Source organism: Chanodichthys erythropterus, chromosome 6 (assembly GCF_024489055.1).
Source record: "Chanodichthys erythropterus isolate Z2021 chromosome 6, ASM2448905v1, whole genome shotgun sequence".
Lineage (NCBI taxonomy): Eukaryota > Metazoa > Chordata > Actinopteri > Cypriniformes > Xenocyprididae > Chanodichthys > Chanodichthys erythropterus.
In genome coordinates this window covers 33,376,463-33,403,518 of record NC_090226.1, presented here as the reverse complement: position 1 = coordinate 33,403,518, position 27,056 = coordinate 33,376,463, and the positions used below count along the sequence as shown (strand labels likewise).

The 27,056-nt window shown below is 39.6% G+C and overlaps 1 protein-coding gene across 6 annotated transcripts in view; it reads left to right on the top strand.

Annotated features, from left to right (window-relative positions):
* The window catches only part of lrp1aa (low density lipoprotein receptor-related protein 1Aa), a 223,629-nt gene that overhangs the window by 178,507 nt on the left and 18,066 nt on the right, over positions 1-27,056 (top strand). For all 6 annotated transcript variants that reach the window (XM_067388716.1, XM_067388715.1, XM_067388717.1 and 3 more), the window contains 21 exons: positions 425-573; positions 685-778; positions 876-992; positions 2,346-2,465; positions 3,572-3,694; positions 3,863-3,988; positions 5,020-5,136; positions 7,543-7,649; positions 7,736-7,868; positions 8,796-8,918; positions 9,552-9,674; positions 12,421-12,558; positions 13,430-13,561; positions 14,263-14,382; positions 16,141-16,412; positions 17,440-17,618; positions 17,730-17,836; positions 17,927-18,046; positions 19,840-20,016; positions 20,203-20,343; positions 26,610-26,780. In XM_067388716.1, coding sequence (XP_067244817.1) covers positions 425-573; positions 685-778; positions 876-992; positions 2,346-2,465; positions 3,572-3,694; positions 3,863-3,988; positions 5,020-5,136; positions 7,543-7,649; positions 7,736-7,868; positions 8,796-8,918; positions 9,552-9,674; positions 12,421-12,558; positions 13,430-13,561; positions 14,263-14,382; positions 16,141-16,412; positions 17,440-17,618; positions 17,730-17,836; positions 17,927-18,046; positions 19,840-20,016; positions 20,203-20,343; positions 26,610-26,780 — 2,889 coding nt within the window. The remainder of the gene's footprint in view (positions 1-424; positions 574-684; positions 779-875; positions 993-2,345; positions 2,466-3,571; positions 3,695-3,862; positions 3,989-5,019; positions 5,137-7,542; positions 7,650-7,735; positions 7,869-8,795; positions 8,919-9,551; positions 9,675-12,420; positions 12,559-13,429; positions 13,562-14,262; positions 14,383-16,140; positions 16,413-17,439; positions 17,619-17,729; positions 17,837-17,926; positions 18,047-19,839; positions 20,017-20,202; positions 20,344-26,609; positions 26,781-27,056) is intronic.

Here is a 27,056-nt window from a genome sequence, read left to right as displayed (position 1 = left end):
TTGAAGCTGCACTGAAACTGACATTTTGACCCTTCAGCCATTTGGGCTCCAGTGAAGTCCACTATATGGAGAATAATCCTGGAATGTTTTCATCAAAAACCTTAATTTCTTTTCGACTGAAGAAAGAAAGACATGAACATCTTGGATGAAAAATTATCAGGAAATTTTTATTTGAAAGTGAGCTAATTCTTTAATGACATACTAATACTCAGTGAACAATAAACTGGGTTGAGAGAATGTATTTTAACATAAAAAATCTTATATACTTCACATTGGGCTGTAGCAGGGGTAGCATGTTGTTGCTGTGGGTCTCCTTGAAATCACTTTCCAGGGCGAAATCGAGGGGCCTCTAGAATCGTCTCCACCTTTCGCCCCGTTAGCGTCGGCCATCTGTAATTTTGTGTTCTCTTCTCTCCAATTGCAGTCACGAATCACCCGTGTCAGACAGACAACGGCGGCTGCAGTAACTTGTGTTTGCTGTCTCCGGGTGGTGGTTATAAATGTGCCTGTCCCAATAACTTCTACCTGGCTGCTGACGGGAAACAGTGCATGTCTAACTGCACCGCCAGCCAGGTGAGGGCATGACACTCCACTCAGATCATGAGATTAGTTAAACCCAGCCTAAGACAGAATAACACACACCGTTTCTCATTTGAAATATGTACCTCTAACATCTCTCCTCAGTTCGTCTGCAAGAATGACAAGTGTATCCCGTTCTGGTGGAAGTGTGACACTGAGGACGACTGTGGCGACCGATCGGACGAGCCTGCCGACTGCCGTGAGTGACGTGGATTGAAGGAGATATATTTTCACAGCCAAACCCATGACTAACAGATGTGTAATAAGAGCAAATGTGTACATATTTCTTTCAACAGCTGAGTTTAAATGCAGACCGGGTCAGTTCCAGTGCGGCACTGGTATCTGTACAAACCCAGCGTACATCTGTGATGGAGACAACGACTGCCAGGATAACTCTGATGAGGCCAACTGCGGTACGTTTATGTACACTTTTCAAGCATATCTGCACTGTATTTTTATTTTGGCATATTTTCACTTTTCCTTCACTACGATCAAAAGCAAATATTAAATGAACCCAGTGAATCAGTGAGCCAAACACATTGAACAATTCATTTGTCAATCAGACTGATCCAGTTCTTGCTGTTCTCAATTCAACAATTCACTGATTCAGTGATTCGGTCAGAGCGAGTCTACAGTTTACAATTTGAATGAACCTGATGAATCAGTACACAAATCACACTGAACAATTTATTCATTTGTCAATCAGACTGATTCATTTGCTACTGTTCTCGATTCAACAACTCACTGATTCATTGATTCGGTCAGAGCGAGTCTACAGTTTACAATTTGAATGAACCTGATGAATCAGTACACAAATCACACTGAACAATTTATTCATTTGTCAATCAGACTGATTCATTTGCTGCTGTTCTCGATTCAACAACTCACTGATTCATTGATTCGGTCAGAGCGAGTCTACAGTTTACAATTTGAATGAACCTGATGAATCAGTACACAAATCGCACTGAACAATTAATTTGTCAATCGGACTGATTCATTCGCTGCTGTTCTTGATTCAACAACTCACTGATTCAGTGATTCAGTCAGAGCTAGTCTGCAGTTAAAGGGTTAGTTCACCCAAAAATTAAAATAATGTAATTTATTATTCACTCTCATGCCGTTCCACACCTGTAAGACCTTCATTCATCTTCAGAACTCAAATTAAGATATTTTTGATAAAATCTGATGGCTCAGTGAAGACTCTATAGACAGCAATGTCACCGAACCTCTCAAGATCCAGAAAGGTACTCAAAACATATTTAAAACAGTTCATGTGACTACAGTGGTATTATAAAGCGACGAGAATACTTTTTGTGTGCCAAAAAACCCCCCAAAATAATGACTTTTGAACAATATCTAATTATGACCGATTTCAAAACACTGCTTCGGAGCGTTACAAATCTTTTGTTTCGAATCAGTGATTTAAATTGCGTATCAAACTACAGAAATCACATGACTTTGGCACTCTGAACAACTGATTCGAAACAAAAGATTCGTAAAGCTTCATGAAGCAGAGTTTTGAAATTAGTCATCACTAGATATTGTATCGTTATTATGGCTTTATAAAAGTGCCAAAAAACACCATATTATGTGTGTTAAAGTTACTGTATCGCATTAACTCTTGAGAGCCATTGCTTAAATTAATATTGAGTTTGCATTTCAATTTTTAGACAAAATATGACTGTACCTCAGCTGGCTCCAGTAGGGCAATAACCATATTAATGTTATAATTCTGTGTGTGTGTGTGTGTGTGTGTGTGTTTGCAGATATCCACGTGTGTTTGCCCAGTCAGTTTAAATGCACCAATCCCAGCCGCTGTATTCCAGGAATATTTCGCTGTAACGGCCAGGACAACTGTGGAGAAGGAGAGGATGAGAAAGACTGCCGTGAGTTTCTTGAGGAGAATTATAAAAATATTGCTGCTAAAAGAACAATAGGCATATTAAAGCCTTTTGTAGTTGATTTTGATTTTAATGTGTTAATTGTATAGCCACTAATACATACATCACAGACACTGAACATCTGGAAGATGAACATCTATGATGAGCGTTTGTTCATCTGAAATATACTGTGTTTGAATGTGTGTGAATTTGAGATCATAAACTGCCAAACTTCGGGGTCAGTAAGATTTTACATTTTTATTTGATTTATTTTTTTAAAGAAATCAATACTTTTATTCAGTAAGGATGCATTAAAGTGATGGTAAAACATTTATAATGTTACAAAATATTTCTATTTAAAAGTAAATGCTGTTCTTTTGCACTTTCATTTCATCAAATAATCCTGAAAATAAAACTTTGTTTTCCACAAAAATATGAAGCAGCACAGCTGTTTTCAACATTAATAATAATAAATGTATCTTGCATCCTTGATTGAAGTGCAGCTCTAATAGAAACACCTGAAGACGAGACAGGAGAGAAGTTCATTACTTGAAGAGAAAAAGAAACAAGAAACAGATGTGTAGAATAAGAAACCATGGAAACATAATCAGTAACTCTGGAAACTAAGAGGAACAGGAAATAAACACATGAATACGGACACCAAAAGAAACAAAATATACTTCACTCCTTAGTAAAAGTCCTTAGAAACACGGAATACTGCTAGAATGTGAGATCTTGAGCATCAAATCATCATATCAGAATGATTTCTGAAGGATCATGTGACTCTGAAGACTGGAGTAGTGATGCTGAAAATTCAGCTTTGATCACAGCAATAAATTACATTTTACAATATATTCACATAGAAAATTATAGTAATATAATAATATTTCACAGTTTTAACTGTATTTATGACCAAAATAAAAATAAATAAATAAAAAGCCTTACAGACCCCAAACTTTTGAATGGTAGTATATATTTGCACATGAGTATGACAGACGAATGCAGTGTATGAACATGTAGTTCAGTATGTTTGGCCATGGCTTTACCGTACACAGGTGAGAGTAATGTTTTTGAGAATGTGATTGAAGTATAACATGTTTATTTGTGTGTAGCGGAGGTGACGTGCGCACCGAACCAGTTCCAGTGCACCATAACCAAGCGCTGTATCCCGCGTGTGTGGGTGTGCGACCGTGATAATGACTGCGTCGATGGATCCGACGAACCCGCCAACTGCAGTAAGTGAAATCTGTCTGCTGAAATTAAATGAACACTCATTATGTACAGTATTTACTGGAAAATAACTGTGCATTATCCTTTAGCAAGACTATTAATAGATAAATAATCGCAAAATGGCTGAATATCTGCTGATATTATCATCATGTTGTTTCTCTGTCTCTCTGCAGCTCAGATGACGTGTGGTGTGGATGAATTCCGCTGTAAAGACTCCGGCCGCTGTATCCCGGCGCGCTGGAAATGTGACGGAGAGGACGACTGCGGCGACTCCTCAGATGAGCCCAAAGAGGAGTGTGGTGCGTCCATACGCTCCTCTAGAAGACAATGTCATTAAAACTTAGCAGATTTATTCATTAAAAATTCAGTTTTGGTCAAATTTAAAATATATATATTTTTGTTGTTTTAAATGTGACAAAACTCTTTTTTTTCATTATTCATTTATTATTTATTACTTTTCTTTTATTCATTAAATTCAGTTTATAATTAATATTTAAAACTATTTCGGACAGATTTTTTTTTTTTTTTAAATTTGGAATGTGATTAAATTTAAAATTAACATTTTTTAAAGTTTTAAATGTGATTAAAACTCAATAGTTTTGTACATTAAAGATTATTTTGGTCAAATTTAAAATTTTAAAAGTTTTAAATGTGATTACAATTCATTGTAGTTTTATTAATTAAATTCACTTTATAATTCATATTTAAAAGAATTTTGGACAAATTTAAAATAAAAAATGTAAAAGATTTAAATGTGATTAAAACTTATAATAGTTTATTTAAAACTTATAATTCAGTTTATAATTTAAATTTAAATTATTTTGATCAAATTTAAAATATATTTTTAAAGATTTAAATGTTATATATATATATATATATATATATATATATATATATATATATATATATATATATATATATATATATATATATATATATATATATATATAATGTTATATATGTGTTATGTAATATATATGTGGTCTAAAATAACTTTAAATTTAACTTTAACTTGTAAATGTAACTTTTAACTTAAATTTTATATATATATATATATATATATATATATATATATATATATATATATATATATATATATATATATATATATATATAAAAACACACACACACACATATATATATAAATATTAATATGAGTGTGTGTGTGTGTGTGTGTGTGTGTGTGTGTGTGTGTGTGTGTGTGTGTGTGTGTGTGTGTGTGTGTGTGTGTGTGTGTGTGTGTGTGTGTGTGTGTGTGTGTGTGTGTGTGTGTGTGTGTTTATTTATTTTTTATTTTTTAACTGCATTAATATTGTGACTATCTATGCAGATGAGAGGACGTGTGAGCCGTATCAGTTCCGCTGTAAAAACAATCGCTGTGTTCCCGGCCGCTGGCAGTGTGACTACGACAATGACTGTGGTGACAATTCGGACGAGGACAAGTGTGGTATGTTTCCACCGGCCGCTGATGCATGTGAACGCTGAGATTGAGACAAACATCCAGAGACACACTTCATGTTTCATCACCACAGCAATGACAGCTGGAACAGAACACACAGAAAGAAAGGCTCCCAGACAGGAGATATGAAATGAGCAAATTCTCACTGGCTGAAAAACCTGATCGTTGTCATTCTCATTTAATTGTTCATGAGCACATTGTTAATGAACAAGGGATCTTTTTTCCTTCGTGCATGTTTCCGTTACATCCAGTCATTTACGTGTCTACATCTTGTGTTTATTCTTCATTTCACACTGCCACATTGATGTGGGTTAGAGGTAGGTTTCCATTTTCAAATGTCCTTCATTCCTGGAACGTCTCCTTCAGTGGCTGCTTGCTGATGACAGGGAGGCTTGAATGTCTCATGTTTTATATTAAATGTTAATATGCATGAAAAACTTACAGTATTGTTTTTGACAGTGATGTACATGTTTTTTAAACAGTTAATGATGCTATAATCATGGTAATCAAAGCCAATATAATACATTACTGAGCCTTTTCCAGTCTCAGCAGTGAGCCACTGTCAAGCCCATTCCTGAAGTTTTTGAGCAATTATGGTTTGAGTTTGATTTTGTTCTCTGCTGTTCTCAAACACCCAAACCTTCCAACCTCCATCTGTCCCTGTGTCTCCGGTCATATCACCTACAAACCCCTGCTTCTACAGCCGAGATCATGTGAATCACAAGAAGAAGAAAAAATGTCCAGGCCACATTTCACCACGAAATTATATTTTGTTTAAAGAAAATTAATCTTGTTGTCGGATCATTACGATTTTTTTTTTTTTTTGCACTGTGACATTATTTCTAATGGCAGTGAAGCACATTTCCGCCCCTAAACTTGTCATTGTAATCCTTCCAGACCTTTTACTCCTCTGTTTGTTTGTAGTTACTACTATTGCCACTGGTGAATTTCATTAGATTATTATTACTGTGATTTTCTGTGATACATTTTAACTTAAAGGTGCAGTAAGCAATTTCTGAAAAACACTGTTGAAAGTGGATCGGACTGAGCAGCACAACACTTGTAGCCAAACAGCAGTAGGGCGCATTCGGGAGGAGAGAGTGAGCCAATCAGAATCAGCAGTAGGGGGCGTGTCCACTCATGATGGGGGAGGAGAGAGAGTGAGCCAATCAGCAGTAGGGGGCGTGTCCACTCATGATGGGGGAGGAGAGAGAGTGAGCCAATCAGCAATAGGGGCGTGTCCACTCATGATGGGGGAGGAGAGAGAGTGAGCCAATCAGCAATAGGGGCGTGTCCACTCATGATGGGGGAGGAGAGAGAGTGAGCCAATCAGCAATAGGGGCGTGTCCACTCATGATGGGGGAGGAGAGAGAGTGAGCCAATCAGCAATAGGGGCGTATCCACTCATGATGGGGGAGGAGAGAAAATGAGCCAATCAGAATTAGGGGGAGTGTCCACTCATGATGGGGGAGAAGAGAGAGTTAGCCAATCAGTGTTAGGGGGAGTGTCCATTGATGATAGGGAGGAGAGTGAGCCAATCAGCAGTAGGGGCGTGTCCACTCATGATGAGGAAGGAGAGAGAGTGAGCCAATCAGCAGTAGAGGGCGTGTCTGCTCATGATGGGGAGGAGAGAGAGTGAGCCAATCAGCAGTAGGGGGTGTGTCCGCTCATGATGGGGGAGGAGAGAGTGAAGCAATCAGCGGCTAATCATTCACTCTTGCATTGTGTGTTTGTGCATTTTGTGGGCGGAGCAATGAAGGGAGGGGCGTGTTTGTTCGGATTGATTTCAGATATCAACAGTGTTTCTCAGAAATCACTTACTGCACCTTTAATGAGCTTAAATTATAGCCTGTGCAGCAAATTCTACCTTGATGTACACTAGCTTTCAAAAGTTTGGGGTCAGGGAGTGATACTGGAGTAATGATGCTGTAAATTCAGCTTTGATCACAGGAATAAATTATATTTTACAATATATTCAGCTATTTTAAATAGTAATAATATTTCACAAAATTACTGTTTGTTTGTTTGTTTGTTTGTTTTGTTTTTACTTTTGAACAGTAGTGTATGAATACCTTACAAATAATACATCTTTTTTATTACTGTGATGAGAATGAGATTTGTTTTTGCACTACAAATAAGAACTGGGATGAAAATATGCATTATTGTCATAAAAAAAAAAAAAAAAAAAATGTCAAGATAAAAAAAAAAGTACCCTAACAACAGGCTTCATTTAATTTATACTAAATATAATTTATTATTTCTTTCTTTTGATTATGTAGTGAAATGTGACCTGGACCTGTTTTTGACTGGTTTTGTGTGATTCACCCTACTGTATGCTGTAATATGACGAGATATTCCAGAGTACTAATGGAGGTTTGTGTTGTGTCGTGTCAGTGCCCAGGCAGTGCTCTGAGAGCGAGTTCGCCTGCACCAGCGGCCGCTGTATCGCTGGCAGATGGAAGTGTGATGGAGACCATGACTGCGCCGACGGATCTGATGAGGTTCGTCACAAAACCATTCAGTGCAGGAAAACACACTGCAGCAGATTTTCAGAAACACTCATTGCAGTATTGTATGTGTCTTGCAGAATGGCTGTGGTGTGAAGTGCGATAATGACCAGTTTCAGTGTAAGAATGGTCACTGTGTCCCGTTCCGCTGGAGGTGTGACGCTGATGCTGACTGCATGGACGGCAGTGACGAGGAGAACTGTGACACTGGAGGTTAAACACACACTCCAAAACATGCTGAAGGAATAGTTCACCTTAAAACTGAAACTCAATATTATGTTGCTTTGCACCTGCGTTGCGTGCTGTTTTAGAGACTTTTTGAAGAATCTTCTCAAAGCTCTTTTCCAGATAATAATTTGTCGTACCCACGTTTGTCAAGGTCCATAAAAGAAGTAGATTTGTGCACTATATTACATGTCTCTTAAAGTCATACAAGATAGCTTTGTGTGAGGAACTGACCAAAAGGTCATTATTTGCTCAAATTCCCTGCGTTTAGCCCACATTCTCGTCTTGTAACGTGTTGCGCAAGTTGAATGGACTACTTTTATGGTTGTTTTTGGAAAGAGCAGGAAAAAACAAACAAAAAAAAAACCTTCAAAAGTATAATGATTTGAAAAACTAAATAATGGCAGAAGTTTTATTTATGGGTGAACTTTTCCTTTAGTGCCTGCAGTATTAATTAGAGTGATCAGACTGTCTGGAGAGGGTTTTAGTATTCAAGGAGGCCTTTCTGAAGATGCGCTGCCAAGCGTTTTACACACACACACACACACACACACACACACACTTGGTAATTGCTGTGTGGTTGTGCTGGAATGAATAGTGCATGTGTGTGTGCTTGTTTTCATGATTTATAAGGACACAAATTTGTATAATGACATGGGTATTACACTGGTATTTTGACATAAACATGTTTTATGAGGACATTTTTATGAGTCCTTATATTTAAAATAGCTTTAAAAACATACTAAATAATGTTTTATTAAAAATGTAAAAATGCACAATGGTTCCTGTGGTGGGTAGGTTTAGGAGTAGAGGTAGTGTAGGGGGAGACAATGTACAGTTTGTACAGTATATATTACGTCTATGAAATGTCCCCACTAAGATAGCAAAACAAACCTGTGTGTGTGTGTGTATTAGTGGGTCGATTCTGCCCCCTGGATGAGTTTCAGTGTAATAACACTCTGTGTAAGCCGCTGGGCTGGATGTGTGATGGCGAGGACGACTGCGGAGACAACTCGGACGAGAACCCAGACGTGTGCAGTGAGTAGTTCAGTTTTTTTTTTTTTTAACTAAATTAGCACTTTTTCCCCCTCAGACTCACTTTGAAATAGTTCCCTGAACTCTGATACAAGTAAGTCCAATAAGGATGGATAATATGAGCGAAATCTTACATCATGCTTTGTCATTTTATATCACATTAAAAGTATTTTTGGGGGAAAATGAAAGCAGAGATGGTGTATATATTTAAATCTCCCTCTACTAATGCCTACTTTTGAATAATTCAGTGAATTAAACACTTCGCAAATCAAAGATATTTCACAACGTTTGATTATTTCCTCTCTTTATTTGGAACTTGATGGACACAAAAAAATCTCAGATGAAGGGTGAAAACTATAATGAAAACAATAAAGATATTGTTTGAAAATCATTCTAAATGTATAGAAATGCTTAAAATGCACAGAACTGATATATGCAGTAGTTATCACTCTATTTATCTTTATATATTTGTTCTTCATGTGAACAGACCTTTAGTCTGTGTGTGAAACAGCTTATAAAAAACTTGAGTTTAAAGCAAAATAACTCGAAAAAAGCAAACTATAATGACATAAAGTGGAAAATTTTGATTGATGTGCATCAGTCTCAGACTTCACGTTTTTATTCTGTGTGTTTCAGAGAGATTCCAGTGTCCTTCCACCAGACAGTTCAGATGCCATAATGACCGAGTGTGTCTGCCAGTGTCTAAACAATGTGACGGTGTTGACAACTGCGGAGACAACAGTGATGAACTCAACTGCCGTGAGTAATTGCCAGTTTTCTTGGCTGATTTATTTAAAAATGTCATGTTTTTTGAATGCAATATTTGCCTGTGCCATTACATCATAATCATCATGAGCTCCACTCATGTTTTTCAGGGTCATTCTGTGCCATTTCTCTCTGAAAAATATCAGTGTATAATATATATATATATATATATATATATATATATATATATATATATATATATATATATATATATATATGCAAAAATTTGCAAAAATACACACAAACACACACACACATATATATATATATATATATATATATATATATATATATATATATATATATATATATATATATATATATATATATATATATATACAGTATATATATAATGTGTGTTTGTGTGTGTTTTTGCAAAGGTTGCATGAAGTCATGTTTTCTCACCTCACACCCAAAATACCAGGGCCGTAACCACCATTGAGGGACCCATAAATATGTGGTTACAGTTTTGCTAATAGTTATTTGTCATTACTTACACAAACCCTACTGTACATCCTTTCAGCCCTGTCACAGTATACATATAATTTGAATGGATAACGGAGTAAATTCTGGTAGTAACACAGTTTTGGTGGGCCTTCACATATTGCATATTATAACTAAAAGAAATATCAGTAACCCATGGGATTTCTCTTTTAAAGCATGTTTTGTATAATAAAACCCTGTTACATCACATGTTTTGCGTTACAGAATTTATGATCAATGCAAAAATGTCTTTCACCATACCACATAATTGACATTGTTTTTATTAAACTTAAAAAAAATCGGATGTAAAAAAAAAAAAAAAAAAACTCTATAACAGAGTTGAAACAGTGAAATATTGAGATAGACAAGGCCAACATAAGTGCAAACAGTGAAATTAAAAGACTGTAAGAGAAACTTGCTTGATGAAGTCATTCCTCAGATTTGATGTCAGAAACGATTATTAACATTCAGTAGGGGGGAAAGTCACGGTATAACAGGGTTGAACAGAAAGTGAGGGGTTTTTTTTCCCCCAGAAACTGCATAATGACAATGAAAGCATGATGTTTAAATTTCAATAAAGGCTAAATTTAGATACATTTTTATAACCCAGAATAATCCATTTCAATTTATTGGGGACAAAACTGACTGATAACGTGATGAAATTAATGTTTTTCTTCACCTTTACTCTCTAGAAAGAGTTAAATCTATCAAATAATTTGAGTAAGATCAGTATCATTTTAATAACTGTAACGAATCATCACTCTGGCAGGGATCCATTTGCATGCTTTTATAGATAAGAACGTAGTCATACAGGCAGGGTCAAACAGGAGCAGACGGGTACAAAGGGGACAGGCAGAATTGTAGTCAGATAACAGGCAGGGGTTCAAGACAGGCGGATATCACTCACAGATCGATGTAGCAGGTAGTGATGGCCGATTTCGAAACACATGCTTCATGAAGCTCCGAAGCTTCATGAATCATTTGTTTCGAATCAGTGATTCGGAGCGTGTATCAAACTGCCAAAGTCACGTGATTTTAGTAAACGAGGCTTCATTACGTCCTCACTGTTTCGAAACATTTCAAAACAGTTCGAAATTTCAGTGGTTCACCGGTAGAGGGCGATGATAAAGTTAACATATGAATCATGCAGATTCACTGAGAAGCATTGAACAAGTGTCTATGGGTTTTACCTGATCTCTGATCAGTTTTATAAATTTGTAGATGTTTTAATTAGACATTAGAATAATTAAAATGAATAATGGTAGTTATTAATCCCTTATTGGGCTGTTTAGCTTGAGCCATGGAACAGAGAAACAAGCCTTGAAAAATGATTAAAAAGAAACCAGATATACAGTCACTCTATATGTAGCCTAATCTTATTAGAGAATTAGTTAATTGCATTTAATAGATTTTACTTTCAATAAAACATTTGCAATATATTTGTAAAAGGTGTTTTTACTGCATGTTTAGTTTGAGTTTTGTTGCATTTACACTCTTTTGACCACTAGAGGTCACCGTGGAGTCAAGTGTCAGATTGTTTCGAAGCCTCGAATCATCACGGCCCATTTGATTCAACTGCTTCATTGTTTTACGAAGCCTCGCTCTGCCCATCACTAGTAGCAGGCAAAAAGGTCAAGGTAGGCAGAAAAGGTTCAGCAGGATCAACAACAGAAAGTCAGACAGGATAAATAACGCTCAGAAATGTTAGCCACAGCAAAACAAGACTTTTTGGTGTGATGGTGTGAATGGCAGTCTTTTATAGTCCAGGTAATGCGGTTCAGCTGCAGGTGCAATCAGCCCAAGGCACGGGTTTATGGGAAATGTAGTGTGAGTGTGTGAGTGTGTCAGTATGTTTATTTTCTAAAATCAACCATCACAAAACATAAAAACAGTCGTGGATCATCAGGTAACCACACACAGTATTGAGAATCAATGGTTCACATACTTATGAATGGGGTTATTTTAATAAATTCAGCTTTTTTGTGTCTTGTAGACTAAATGTAAACATCTTTTATGTAAAATATCTTACTCAGGACAGTACTAAACAAAAAATAACATGCATTTTGTATGATCTCTCTTATTTTGTTAAAATATTTTCACATTTTCACAGATTCTGCAAGTGGTTCACATACTTTTTCTTACAACTGCGTGCCAGTAGGCCATCATGAGGACACAAATGATGCCGTTTCCTGAGAAGAAGCCATTGATGATGGTAGTATATCTCTATTGAAGTGAATTTGTCTCTGTTTCCTGTCAGAATCTCCTGCGCCTGCGGTCTGTGGAAAGGGCGAGTTTACATGCAGTAACGGGAAGTGTATCAGTATTAACCTACGCTGCAATTTCTTCAATGACTGTGAGGACTATGGCTCTGATGAGATCAACTGCAACAAGAAAGGTGAGTTTATTTGTTTGTGTGCGTGTCAGAGGTGTAAAGAGTACCTGAAAATCACACTTGAGTAAAAGTACAGATACCTTACGGCAAAAATGACTCCATTACAAGTTAGAAATCACCAATTCTAATACGACTTGAGTAAAAGTCTTAAAGTTTCTGATTTTAACAGTACTGAAGTATTTTACTCAAGCTGAATGTAGGCTCAGAGATGCACTAGTCCTGAGAAACATGCCGGTGGAAATAATAAACAATTGATTTGTGAGATGAGAAATCAAGTTTATTTTCTAAAATCAAAATAAAACTGATGTTTTGATGATCTCAATATTGCAATAAATCATATATAATCATATAATAAAGCAATACCCTTCCAAATGGTTTCAATATAACGGATATATAAAATGTTAAGTAAAATGAAATAGTCGGACGTGCTGGTTTCATCTCCGGCTTTCCTCATCTCCTAAATCAAACACCTGCGATCAACAACTACCTGCTAATGCACTCACATCCATGTAAAATATCCTTGTTGACAAGTTTTGGGGGAGTAAAGGCAAAACACACAAGATGTAGTACCTTCAATGCCCTTAGATGGCGATATTGCTTCTTTATAGCAGAAATAAACTGCTGCAGAATAAGTTGGGTGTCATGCAAAATGTAATGTGTGATTGCATTACTCATCACAAATGTACTGGAGTAAAAAGTACATTTACTTGCTCAAAAATGTAGTCAAGTAGAGAGTAAAAGTTAATAGCCAAAGTAACTAATTACATTTACTCGAATACTTTACACCACTGGTGCATGTCGGTTTTTATTTATTTTGTATTTTTTATTAAGGTACCCTGAGTGTGTATTTGTGTTGCTGTGTGTCTCTGAACAGATTCACGTCTGAATGAATGCCGTCACAACCGCAGTATGTGTGGAGATGAAGGTCATTGTGTGGTGAACGGAACCGACTCGTTCTGCTCCTGCAGACACGGCTTCCAGAAAACACACCTGCAAACCTGCACAGGTACGGGTATAACACACACACACACACTCAGGACATGTTGCTGTGAGTGAATTAAACAACTGATTTTTTTATTTGTTAAACCTTGATTTACCCATGGGTAAAAACACACTCTTTTTGAGGTTTTTAAGGAAAACATTCCAGGATTTTTCTCCATATAGTGGACTTCACTGGGGTTCAACGAGTTGAAGGTCCAAATGTCAGTTTCCGTGCAGCTTCAAAGAGCTCTACATGATCCCAGACGAGGAATAAGAGTCTTATCTAGAGAAACCATTGGTCATTTTCTAAAAAAAAAAAAAAAAAAAAAATCGCTTTGTAGACACTGGATCAGTATTTCTGCCTACGTCACGCGTGACTTTTCCAACCCGCTGAACCCCAGTGAAGTCCACTATATGGAGAAAAATCCTGGAATGTTTTCATCAAAAACTTGACTCTTTTTGACTGAAGAAAGAAAGACATGAACATCTTGGATGACACGGGATGAGTAAAATATCAGGAAATTTTCATTCTAAATTGAACTAATCCTTTAGTTACAAAGCTGCACCTGCGACACTAAACCAAACCAGCAGCATCAAACCAGAACGAATGCATCATATCATATCATGGAGTAAAATGTGAAATTCACTTTATGGATCTAATGTTTTTATGGAGTGCATTTTGTCATTATTGGCGTTCTTATAAAATGACACCCTCTCTCTCACCAGATGTGAACGAGTGCAAGCGGTTCGGGATCTGCTCTCACATCTGTAACAACACGAAAGGCTCCCACAAATGCAGCTGCTCCAAGAACTTCATCAGAGTGAACGACACCTGCAAGGCTGACAGTATGTTTCAAATAACACTACAGTCAAATGTATTTGTATATCGCTTATCACAATACACATTGTTTCAAGCAGTTTCAGAAATATTTTCAAGCCTTATAGTAGCATTTAGAGCTGGTTGATATAGTTTACATACTGCAACAATATAAACAGTTTTTATATGACAGTGCTGACTTTTTTCTCAGAATTGGTGATATAAAGTTGCAATTGTGAGTTGTAAAGTCATAATTGTGAGATATAGTCTCAATTTTCCAGAGAAATATACCAGAATTGTAAGATATAAACTCGCAATTGGAAGAAAAAGTCTAAATTTCAAGTCATGCAGTTCTGACTTTATAACTTGCACTTGTGAGTTTACAGTACATCTCCCAGTTCTGTCTTTATAAAACGCAATTGTGAGTTTAAATCTTGCTATTCTGAGAAAAAAAGAGATGCAAACTTAAAATTGTGAGGAAAAATGTCAGAATTGTGAGATAAAAAGTCACAATTACCTTTTTTTACAATTACAAGGGACTCACAAACAACTATCCCAAAACATGAAAACAGTCATGGATCATTCAGGTAACGACAGACCGTTACGATTCAAGGTTGTGTTTTTGAGTGGGGCAATTTTTATAAATTCAGTCATTTTGTCTTGTGGAGTGTATGTAAACATCTGTTATGTGAAATAAGCTTATTCAGGACTGTATTAAATAAAAATAACATGCAATTTTTATAATCCCACTTATTTTGTTAAAATTATTAAAATGCATATTCTGCAAGGGGTATGAAACCTATAAGCAGAACTGTAGCCTAGCTTTTGGATGCTTTTGCAGTGTCAGAGAATCACCAATTGCTGTTTACATTTAATTGCCTGTCACAGTTTATATTAATGTTTCAATGAAATATATGGTATTAAAATTCAGAGTAATCACTTTGGTAATCTAAAATACTTTTCAGATGTAACTGTAATTCGATTACCACCCATTTAAAATGTAACTGTAATGAAAAACAGTTACTCAAATTTTGTATTTTCAATACGTAACTAAGTTGCATGTATTTCATTACTCCCCAACCCTGTATATATCACCTTACAAGGTTGTATGTATGTGGATATATATATATATATATATATATATATATATATATATATATATATATATATATATATATATATATATATACATACAGGTGCTGGTCATATAATTAGAATATCATCAAAAAGTTGATTTATTTCACTAATTCCATTCAAAAAGTGAAACTTGTATATTATATTCATTCATTACACACAGACTGATATATTTCAAATGTTTATTTCTTTTAATTTTGATGATTATAACTGACAACTAAGGAAAATCCCAAATTCAGTATCTCAGAAAATTAGAATATTACTTAAGACCAATACAAAGAAAGTATTTTTTATATATATAGTATTTTGTGTCTAAATATATTACAGTATTCATCAAGTGCTTAAGTTGTAACAAATCCAAAATTTTGCAACAGGCTTGCTGACATTGAATCTGTCTCCTGTTGGTACATTTTCTGGAAACATAATTGAGTTTCCATGAACACAAACAATGCTGTGAGAAATTACATTCTGTTCTCAAACATGATATACGAGCAGAAAAATTTTCTGTGTAATAGTTTGCGTTGATGTAACATTTAATTAAAGAATTTTTTTACAGTAAAAGAGAAATTTAATCTGTTCATGTCAAATCAAACGTGTTATTTCATTTTCGGTGTCTGTAATTGTGCTGTGACGCCCCTTATCTGTCATTCTAGGCAGTGACAAACAAGCTCTGTACGTGGCAGATGATAATGAAATTCGGAGTTTGTATCCTGGAATGCAAAATTGGATATATGAACAGGCCTTCCAAGGAGATGCCAACGTACGCATAGACGCCATGGACCTGCACATCAAATCCAAACGGATCTTCTGGACCAACTGGCACACGGGCAGGATCTCATCTTTCGAGCAGCCGTCTGCTGGACCCGCTTCACCAAACTCGAACCGCAACCGCAGGCAGACGGACTCCAGAGTCACTGATCTAGAGGTCAGTGCTTCACCGTGACATGACAGTACCTCAGAGTCCATGTCCAGCCTCAGTCTCGCGCCAGTACTGATGCATGGGTTCATCACACAGACTGTCCTAATATCAGGGTTATTTTAGTAAACTAACTCCTGAAACATTTATATAACCATAAAAAAAAAAAAACTTTTCGATAATTAGAATAAAAATGAAATATATATATATATATATATGGCAAAATTTTTCATTTTTATTTAGTTTAACTTGATGTACTAAAATAAGTGAACTGAAATTATATTTTTTAAGAACAAATATAATTTAAAAAATAATAATAAATAATAATAAAAAAAATAAAATTAACCTTAACTAAAATTAAAATGAAAACTGGAAAGCAATAAAAACTAATTCAAAATATTAATAAAACCTATAGTAGTGATATTAATGTTTAATATTTGTCTTCTTTATATCTCAAACTTGCAAATCTAAGTAAATACCACATTTAAATTATAATTGATTATTGGAAATGTTTTTGATTTAACATTATATTTCAATTATACTTTTGGGGGGGGGGGGGGGGGGGTAATAATCTTTTATAAAAAGTAATAGAAATATTTTAGAGGACATTTTTTACAGTAATTTGACCCTTTATTGGCATTGTTGACAATAAAAAATATCAATAACAAATGATGAGTATTACAATAAAATAAAATAAACGAAGCAATAAAGTAATATTAACAATTAAAGTAATAGCGGTTACACTTTATTTTAAGGTGTCTTTGTTATACTGTAATTATACATTTAAGTACTGAGTAATATTAAGTAACTGCATGTACTTACTATATGGTTAGGGTTTGGTTTGGTTTGGGGTTAGTTGCATGTAATTATGCATAATTTATAGATATTACTGTATGATGACTGTAAAGTGTTAACGTAATAGCAATATTTCAAATGAGAAAAAAAAAACCATCGCATAACAGTGCAGAGTAAACTAAGAGTGTAATACACACAGAATAAATGAAGTGTGATTTGATATGTCTTTGGTTTGCTGTAGATCCCTGGTCTGAAGATGCCTCGTGGGATTGCTGTGGACTGGGTGGCCAACAACATCTACTGGACGGACTCGGGTCGGGATGTCATTGAGGTGGCACAGATGAACGGACGCAATCGTAAGACCCTCATCTCGGGCATGATTGACGAGCCCTACGCCATCGTGGTGGACCCGCAGAGAGGGTGAGAAGAGACAGACCAGTGTCTTAAACACATCCTTGTTCATAATTAGGGTTAACACTCAATGCGTGTTTGGCTTTGCATTAAAACTATGCTAACATTTGTTTCTCGAAGCACCATGTACTGGGCCGACTGGGGAAACCACCCTAAGATCGAGACAGCCGCTATGGACGGGACCATGAGAGAGACGCTGGTGCATGAAAACATCCAGTGGCCCACAGGTCAGACATCATGTGAATCAAACACCACACACACTGATTCAAGCACCTGTAACAGCCGAACACATGACATCTGTTGTGTTTGTTTGTCAGGTCTAGCTGTGGATTACTTCAATGAGCGCCTGTACTGGGCTGATGCTAAACTCTCGGTTATTGGGAGCGTCAGACTGAATGGCACAGATCCGGTCATAGCTGTCACCAGCCTTAAAAACAGTTGAGTCATTCGCTTCAACAGCTCATGTAACATGTACAGTGGGTACGGAAAGTATTCAGACCCCCTTAAATTTTTCACTCTTTGTTATATTGCAGCCATTTGCTAAAATCATTTCAGTTCATTTTTTCAGTTCATTCATGTACACACAGCACCCCATATTGACAGAAAAACACAGAATTGTTGACATTTTTGCAGATTTATTAAAAAAGAAAAACTGAAATATCACATGGTCCTAAGTATATCAGCTCAGTATTTAGTAGAAGCACCCTTTTGATTTAATACAGCCATGAGTCTTTTTGGGAAAGATGCAACAAGTTTTTCACACCTGGATTTGGGGATCCTCTGCCATTCCTCCTTGCAGATCCTCTCCAGTTCTGTCAGGTTGGATGGTAAACGTTGGTGGACAGCCATTTTTAGGTCTCTCCAGAGATGCTCAATTGGGTTTAAGTCAGGGCTCTGGCTGGGCCATTCAAGAACAGTCACGGAGTTGTTGTGAAGCCACTCCTTCGTTATTTTAGCTGTGTGCTTAGGGTCATTGTCTTGTTGGAAGGTAAACCTTTGGCCCAGTCTGAGGTCCTGAGCACTCTGGAGAAGGTTTTTGTCCAGGATATCCCTGTACTTGGCCGCATTCATCTTTCCCTCGATTGCAACCAGTCGTTCTGTCCCTGCAGCTGAAAAACACCCCCACAGCATGATGCTGCCACCACCATGCTTCACTGTCCCAACAGTATTGGACAGGTGATGAGCAGTGCCTGGTTTTCTCCACACATACCGCTTAGAATTAAGGCCAAAAAGTTCTATCTTGGTCTCATCAGACCAGAGAATCTTATTTCTCACTTTTTTAACAAACTCCATGCGGGCTTTCATGTGTCTTGCACTGAGGAGAGGCTTCCGTCGGTCCACTCTGACATAAAGCCCCGACTGGTGGAGGACTGCAGTGATGGTTGACTTTCTACAACTTTCTCCCATCTCCCGACTGCATCTCTGGAGCTCAGCCACAGTGATCTTTGGGTTCTTCTTTACCTCTCTCACCAAGGCTCTTCTCCCCCGATAGCTCAGTTTGGCCGGACGGCCAGCTCTAGGAAGGGTTCTGGTCATCCCAAACGTCTTCTGTTTAAGGATTATGGAGGCCACTGTGCTCTTAGAAACCTTAAGTGCAGCAGAAATGTTTTTTGTAACCTTGGCCAGATCTGTGCCTTGCCACAATTCTGTCTCTGAGCTCTTCAGGCAGTTCCTTTGACCTCATGATTCTCATTTGCTCTGACATGCACTGTGAGCACATGCACTTATATAGACTGGTGTGCGGCTTTCCTAATCAAGTCCAATCAGTATAATCAAACACAGCTGGACTCAAATGAAGGTGTAGAACCAGCTCAAGGATGATCAGAAGAAATGGACAGCACCTGAGTTAAATATATGAGTGTCACAGCAAAATACTTAGGACCATGTGATATTTCAGTTTTTCTTTTTTAATAAATCTGCAAAAATGTCAACAATTCTGTGTTTTTCTGTCAATATGGGGTGCTGTGTGTAGATTAATGAGGAAAAAAATGAACTTAAATGATTTTAGCAAATGGCTGCAATATAACAAAGAGTGAAAAATTTAAGGGGGTGTGAATATTTTACGTACCCACTGTATGTACATTCACATGCCAGAATAAAATGATGTAGCTGGATAATAGGGCTGGGAAAAAAGTATTTGCTGATGCATCACTAAAGTTTGAATGTGCTTTTCTAAAACTTGAGCTACAAAATAACGACATTAAGTGTTTTTCTCTCGCTGCACACACAGATTTGCACCACCCTTTCAGCATCGACATCTTTGAGGATTTCATATATGGTGTGACCTACCACAACAATTTTGTCTTCCGTGTCAACAAGTTTGGCAAGAGTTCAGTTGAGCATCTGACCACAGGAATGAACCACGCTACAGATCTGGTCCTGTACCACCCGTACAAACAGCCAGAGAGTAAGTGAGGGCTGAAATCTGTCAAACAACGGATGTAACCAGATTCACATTTTATTTTGTGTGAATTTGTTCCTTGATTGATGGATGGGAGAAATTTAGATAACATGATTTGATTAATGGATATATATATTTAAGGTCAGCTGAATCATTCCAAATAAATGTATCATGTTCACATTGCTATTTTAGTGACCAACCCATGTGATAGGAAGAAATGCGAGTGGTTGTGTCTGCTCAGCCCCAGCGGCCCAGTCTGCATGTGTCCCAATGGCAGAATACTGGACAATGGTACCTGTGTGGAGGTGCCGACCCCGACACTGTCCCCTGTCTGTGAGTATACAGTACAGCTGTGACCCTGCAAAATGCTTAAAACAGAGAAAGGATGCAGCATTTTCATTTGGTACTCTTTGAATGGAAACTGATATCTAATGTCATTGTCAATGTGAGGCTATGGTGCTCTATGACTGGCACAATATGCCAAACAGTCATATCAATAAATACCAATTCAATGTTCATTTGGTTCAGTTCAGTAACATTGTTGTTGCAAAATTCATCAATTATGAAACAAAGTCGATTCAGCTATAAAGCAGCTCAACAGAAGTCAAAGGTGTCAACATTCATCTCAATTCAGTTCAATTTTCGTTCTCAGTGTCAGCATTGATAATGCTGTATCAGAAGTGAGGACACATAAGGTCCAAAGCGGCAATAGTCTAATCCATTTGGAAATAAAACAAAACTGCAAAATAGTCATATTTCCCATACATGTCATGCACATCCTTTCCACAAATGTGTAACCCTGGACCACAAAACCAGTCATAAGTCGCAGGGGTATATTTGTAGCAATAGCCAACAATACATTGTTTTGGTCAAAATGATCGATATTTTTTTATGCCAAAAATCATTAGGATATAGGTTGTGTGCACATGACGTCACAGCAGCAGCACGAATGAGTCTGGAGGGCAGGGAGTGATGTTTCTATATTGGAATCCTAACAAAAACTCAAAATTTGCATGTTTTGCGTCGTTTATGGTTGCTCAAATCGATAAAATCGAGAACCCAGAAGGTGTTTATATCGTTTACATAACTTATACCATTTTTTATAACTTATTTCGTTTTTTAATTTTAAAAGTTGTCGCCTTTTATAGTGTTTTGTGTCTGCTGATACTTAACGTAAATGAATATGGATACTTGCTTACCTTTTTGACTTGGTTAAATATTCACATTCTTCATGCTATCATTTGCAGGGAGGAGAAGATATTTTATTCTATTTAATTATAATTTAGTATTTTCACTTCAGTTTTGTAGTATTCTGTTCACAATATTGATCTGGTTACCATGAGAACAGTGTCACGCGCTGCTGCTTCAGCCATCGTATGGTAGAAAATGTTAAAATAAAATGTGTTCAACAAGCTGACAGAAGACGATCCATTTATTTGTTGGAAGCGTGTAAATGTAACTAGTTTTGATGTTGTTTTTGTAAATATTCACTTACCCATATGACCACGGTGGAGAATCGGATGGCCACGTTCAGGACACAGACACACTGTATTATTGTCAGGGTTCTGTCACTTCAGTCTTGTTTATTTCTTGGTTTTGTGACAGAGCTCTGACACTCCCGTTCTTGTCGGGTTTTTGTGTGAGCGTACGGTCTCGAGTGTTCTCGGGGCTGTGCGCTCTTGTCTGCGTGCTTTGTTTCATGTTGGGAGCGTGGCGTTCGGATCCCGGCACTCGTGTCTAGTTTGGTTTCGGTTTCGTGTCGGGATTCGGACACTCGCGCTCCCAGTCCTGTCTTTATTGTGAGCGCACGGTTTGTGTGTATGTTCACTTGCCGTGCGCTCTTGTCTCATGTTTTGTGTAGCACGCGGTGATTTCCACCTGCCGCGTGCTTTCATGTTGTGGTGTTGTCTTGTGCAGCACGCAGTCTGTGTTTCACGGGCTGCGTGCTCTCATGTTGTCTTGTTTTGTGTGAACACGTGGCTTATGAGTTTTCATAGTCACGTGTTCATGTCTCGTCTTGTGTAAGCACATGGCTTGTGATTTGTCTTCATTGGCCATGTGCTTGTGTCTTTGTTTTGTTTTGGTGTGAGCACATGGCTTGTCATGTGTTTCTTTGTGCCATGTGCTCTCACGTCTATTGTCTTGACCCCGCCCACCTTGTTACCTCATTATTGGTTGATTTGCCCCACCTGTCCTCCCTTGTTACCTGCCTTGTTTGCTCTCCTATTTATTCTCCTTGTGTTTGCAGTCCTGTGCTGGTTCGTTGTCATACTTTCCCTGGTGTTTTAGTAAGTCAAGTCAAGTCAAGTCTTGTTTTTTGTTAAGTCTGTTTTCCCCCACGGGGTAGTTTTTGTTGTGTTTATGTTTTATTTTTTATTATTAATAAAAAGCCCTCTTCCCTGCATTATTGAGTCCTCGTCCTTCCCCATACCTGACAGAACGAACCAGCCATTATGAGGACTCAGCGGAAGAAGAGCTTCTGCCATCCACCAGCCTCCACTCTCTCTAGCCCTCTCTATGATCGCATTCTCCAGTTTAAATACTTGAGCTCCCTCCGTCAACAGGGGATTGACTTGAGGGAGTTTGCTATCAAGTTCAGCGGTGCTGCAGAAGGACTGGGGTTCAACGATCCAGCTCTCAAGGACCTATTTAATTATGCCCTTGATGAGCCCCTCAACTGGTGGAGAATGAGAGGGCTGGACCACCTGAACTTTGAGGCTTTTGTGGACTTTCTTGTTTTCCCGGGAAAGAATGCTGCAGTCTCCCCAGAGGCGATTGTTAATGCTGCTGTTTCCTCAGAGGCAGCTATCTCCATACCAGTGCCTCACCGACATAAGCGGAGGAGGAGAAGGAAGGCTTCCTCCGACCCGGCAAGTCTGGTGATCCCAGAGCCCGCTGTAGGCCCGGAGGCCACCCCAGAGCCCGCTGTAGGCCCGGAGGCCACCCCAGAGCCCGCTGTAGGCCCGGAGGCCACCCCAGAGCCCGCTTCAGGCCCGGAGGCCACCCCAGAGCCCGCTTCAGGCCCGGAGGCCACCCCAGAGCCCGCTTCAGGCCCGGAGGCCACCCCAGAGCCCGCTTCAGGCCCGGAGGCCACCCCAGAGCCCGCTTCAGGCCCGGAGGCCACCCCAGAGCCCGCTTCAGGCCCGGAGGCCACCCCAGAGCTTGCTGTAGGCCCGGAGGCCACCCCAGAGCCGACCAAAAAAGCTGCAGCACCCACAGAGGAGGGAGGCACAGTGCCACTGCCTCACCCTCACAAGAGGAGGAAGAGGAGGAGGAAGGCTTCCTCCGTCCCTCATGGCCCGGAGGCCACTCCAGAGCCCGCTCTAGCCCGTGAGTCCGCTCCAGAGCCCGCTCCAGAGCCCGGTCCAACCCGTGAGCCCGCTCCAACCCCAGAGGCCATTCTTGTGCCGCCAAAGCGCCTTGCCCTGCCGGCGCCACCCGAGCGCCTTGCCCTGCCGGCGCCACCCGAGCGCCTTGCCCTGCCGGCGCCACCCGAGCGCCTTGCCCTGCCGGCGCCACCCGAGCGCCTTGCCCTGCCGGCGCCACCCGAGCGCCTTGCCCTGCCGGCGCCACCCGAGCGCCTTGCCCTGCCGGCGCCACCCCAGCTGTCTGCCCTGCCGGCGCCACCGCCGGCGCCACCCGAGCGCCATGCCCTCCCGCCGCCACCCCAGCAGTCTGCCCTGCCGGCGCCACCCGAGCGCCTTGCCCTGCCGGCGCCACCCCAGCTGTCTGCCCTGTCGGCGCCACCCGAGCGCCTTGCCCTGCCGGCGCCACCCCAGCTGTCTGCCCTGCCGGCGCCAGCTAAGTGGTCTGCCCTGCCAGCGCCACTCGAGCGCCTTGCCCTGCCGCCGCCTGCCAAGCTGTCTGCCCTGCTGGAGCCTGCCTGGATGGTCCCTCCAGTACCGCCCTGGTCCTTAGCCAGGACCCCAGACCAGCTGAAGCCCCCCTGGTCTGTCCCGCCCTGGTCTCTCCCGCCGGTCCCGCCCTGGTCTGTCCCGCCGGTCCCGCCCTGGTCTGTCCCGCCGGTCCCGCCCTGGTCTGTCCCGCCCTGGTCTGTCCCGCCGGTCCCGCCCTGGTCTGTCCCGCCGGTCCCGCCCTGGTCTGTCCCGCCGGTCCCGCCCTGGTCTGTCCCTCCGGCTCCTCCCTGGCCCTCAGCTGGGACCCCAGACCTGCCTGAGCCTCCCTGGCTCAACCCTCCCGTCCCTCCCTGGTTTCCTTAAGACATTCTGTTTTTGTTTTGTTGACTGACTTGGCTCCCCTCCCTCCCTCCCCTCTTTGTCTTTGTGTTCTGATGTCTGTCATGTTGTCTTGTTGGTGTGTTTTTTTTTGTCTTGTGTCGTGTATGTTGTCATGTTTGTCTTGTGTCCCTCGTAGGGGACGCCAGGTGGCGTCCCTTTAGAGGGGGGGTAGTGTCAGGGTTCTGTCACTTCAGTCTTGTTTATTTCTTGGTTTTGTGACAGAGCTCTGACACTCCCGTTCTTGTCCGGTTTTTGTGTGAGCGTACGGTCTCGAGGGTTCTCGGGGCTGTGCGCTCTCTTGTCTGCGTGCCTTGTTTCATGTTGGGAGCGTGGCGTTCGGATCCCGGCACTCGTGTCTAGTTTGGTTTCGGTTTCGTGTCGGGATTCGGACACTCGCGCTCCCAGTCCTGTCTTTATTGTGAGCGCACGGTTTGTGTGTATGTTCACTTGCCGTGCGCTCTTGTCTCATGTTTTGTGTAGCACGCGGTGATTTCCACCTGCCGCGTGCTTTCATGTTGTGGTGTTGTCTTGTGCAGCACGCAGTCTGTGTTTCACGGGCTGCGTGCTCTCATGTTGTCTTGTTTTGTGTGAACACGTGGCTTATGAGTTTTCATAGTCACGTGTTCATGTCTCGTCTTGTGTAAGCACATGGCTTGTGATTTGTCTTCATTGGCCATGTGCTTGTGTCTTTGTTTTGTTTTGGTGTGAGCACATGGCTTGTCATGTGTTTCTTTGTGCCATGTGCTCTCACGTCTATTGTCTTGACCCCGCCCACCTTGTTACCTCATTATTGGTTGATTTGCCCCACCTGTCCTCCCTTGTTACCTGCCTTGTTTGCTCTCCTATTTATTCTCCTTGTGTTTGCAGTCCTGTGCTGGTTTGTTGTCATACTTTCCCTGGTGTTTTAGTAAGTCAAGTCAAGTCAAGTCAAGTCTTGTTTTTTGTTAAGTCTGTTTTCCTCCACGGGTAGTTTTTGTTGTGTTTATGTTTTATTTTTTATTATTAATAAAAAGCCCTCTTCCCTGCATTATTGAGTCCTCGTCCTTCCCCATACCTGACAATTTTTGTATTTATTTCAACAAATGACAACCAAAATCAAACCCATAGAAGCTCGTGAACAGTTTTGAAGTGGCTGTGTGCAAGTTATAATCATTCAAAAGACGAGTGATCATACTCTAAAACATAATGTTAATTATTACACAAAAAACAAATACAAAACTCAGCAAAGTATGTGATTATTCTGAGTGAAAGGCAGTGGGTTTATTTAGTGACATTATTACATTTGCTAGTCGTCTTCCCTCACCTTTTAAGGCGAAATTTGTATTACCGTCCATTTTTTTCCACGAACGATATCGTGAGTTCCTATTACAATTCTCGATTCAGCATAAATGACCAACAATGGCGACATTTTTCACAATCACGACAGAAAATCAAAATACTGCTCTAACTTCACTAGTAGAAAGGCAGCGCGATATAAACAAACCCAGACTAGAACTGAACGCGGCGTGACGGCAGCTTCACATCCTCTATATCTGCCTCATTGATGGCAGGAAGTCTTTTAATTCAGCGGAAAAGTCGCTCCTCATCATAACATAAGGATTGCGTCCAACATATGTTGTGATTTTCTGTTTATACCTTTCTAAACCAGCAAAGAAAGGACTTTTCTCCATCTCTTCCATTCTAATTTTCACTGCTTGCCCTCCACCGGAATTTCGCACGTCACCAAAACCACATGATTGCAAACAAGTAAATTTTCTACCGTAAGTATATCAAAAATGTATTTTTGTGAGTGGATATGCATTGCCTCAGATTCCAGATTTTCAAATAGTTGTATTTTGGCCAAATAGAAAGCTTATTTATTCAGCTTTCAGATGATGCATACATCTAAATAAAAAAAAAAAAAAAATGACCCTTATGACTGGTTTTGTGGTCCAGGGTCACATATATAGATTATAGATTGAATAATATAGATTGAAGACACTTTCTGACTCATCTGCATAGTCTTACTTGTATTGGCTGGAATACCTGCAAAAAGGGCATTTCAGTCCAGGCAGTGGAGAACATGAAAGGAAAATGACAGAAAACTGCAAAAGAAGTGTTCAGAGAAATGAAAGTGAGTGACAAGATGGTTAAGGATGAGGACTAGTTGTTTGCCCGCTATGTGTGTTGCAAGAGTTTGCTCCCTATACTGTACTGCAGGTTAATACTAAAGAATTATTTATGGCTAAAAATTTAGTCCAGTTGTACAATTTATTCTGGTTTTACTCAAAAATGTCACAATAAGGAAGCAAAATGGGTTGTTGACTTGAATATTTATGAAAAGATTTAATACTTTTTGTCTGTTTCTTTATCATCCCTCAGCTCCGAGTGGCACTTGCAGTCTGCTGTGTCTTAATGGTGGTACTTGTGTCCTGAATGCCAGAAAACAACCCAAGTGCCGCTGTCAGCCCAACTATGGAGGAGAGAGATGTGAGCTAAACCAGTGCAGAGACTACTGCCAGAACGGAGGAACCTGCACCGCATCGCCCACAGGTACAAGACCACAAAAACACGCACATTCAGATATGACACTGTAAGTGGTCGACCAATCCCAACAGACTGGGCCATCTGACCAATCAGAGCAGAGCAGCTCTCAGAAAGGAGGGGTTTAGAGAGAACGAATCTTTGATCGAACCGTTACAGACACTGAGAGAAAAGAGCTAATGCTGAAATGGATATTATAAGAAAATTAAAGTGCATTTGACCTTGGATGCATGTAAACCTGTTTTAGGATATGCCAAAACAAAATTAGGAACCTTTAAAACAGCA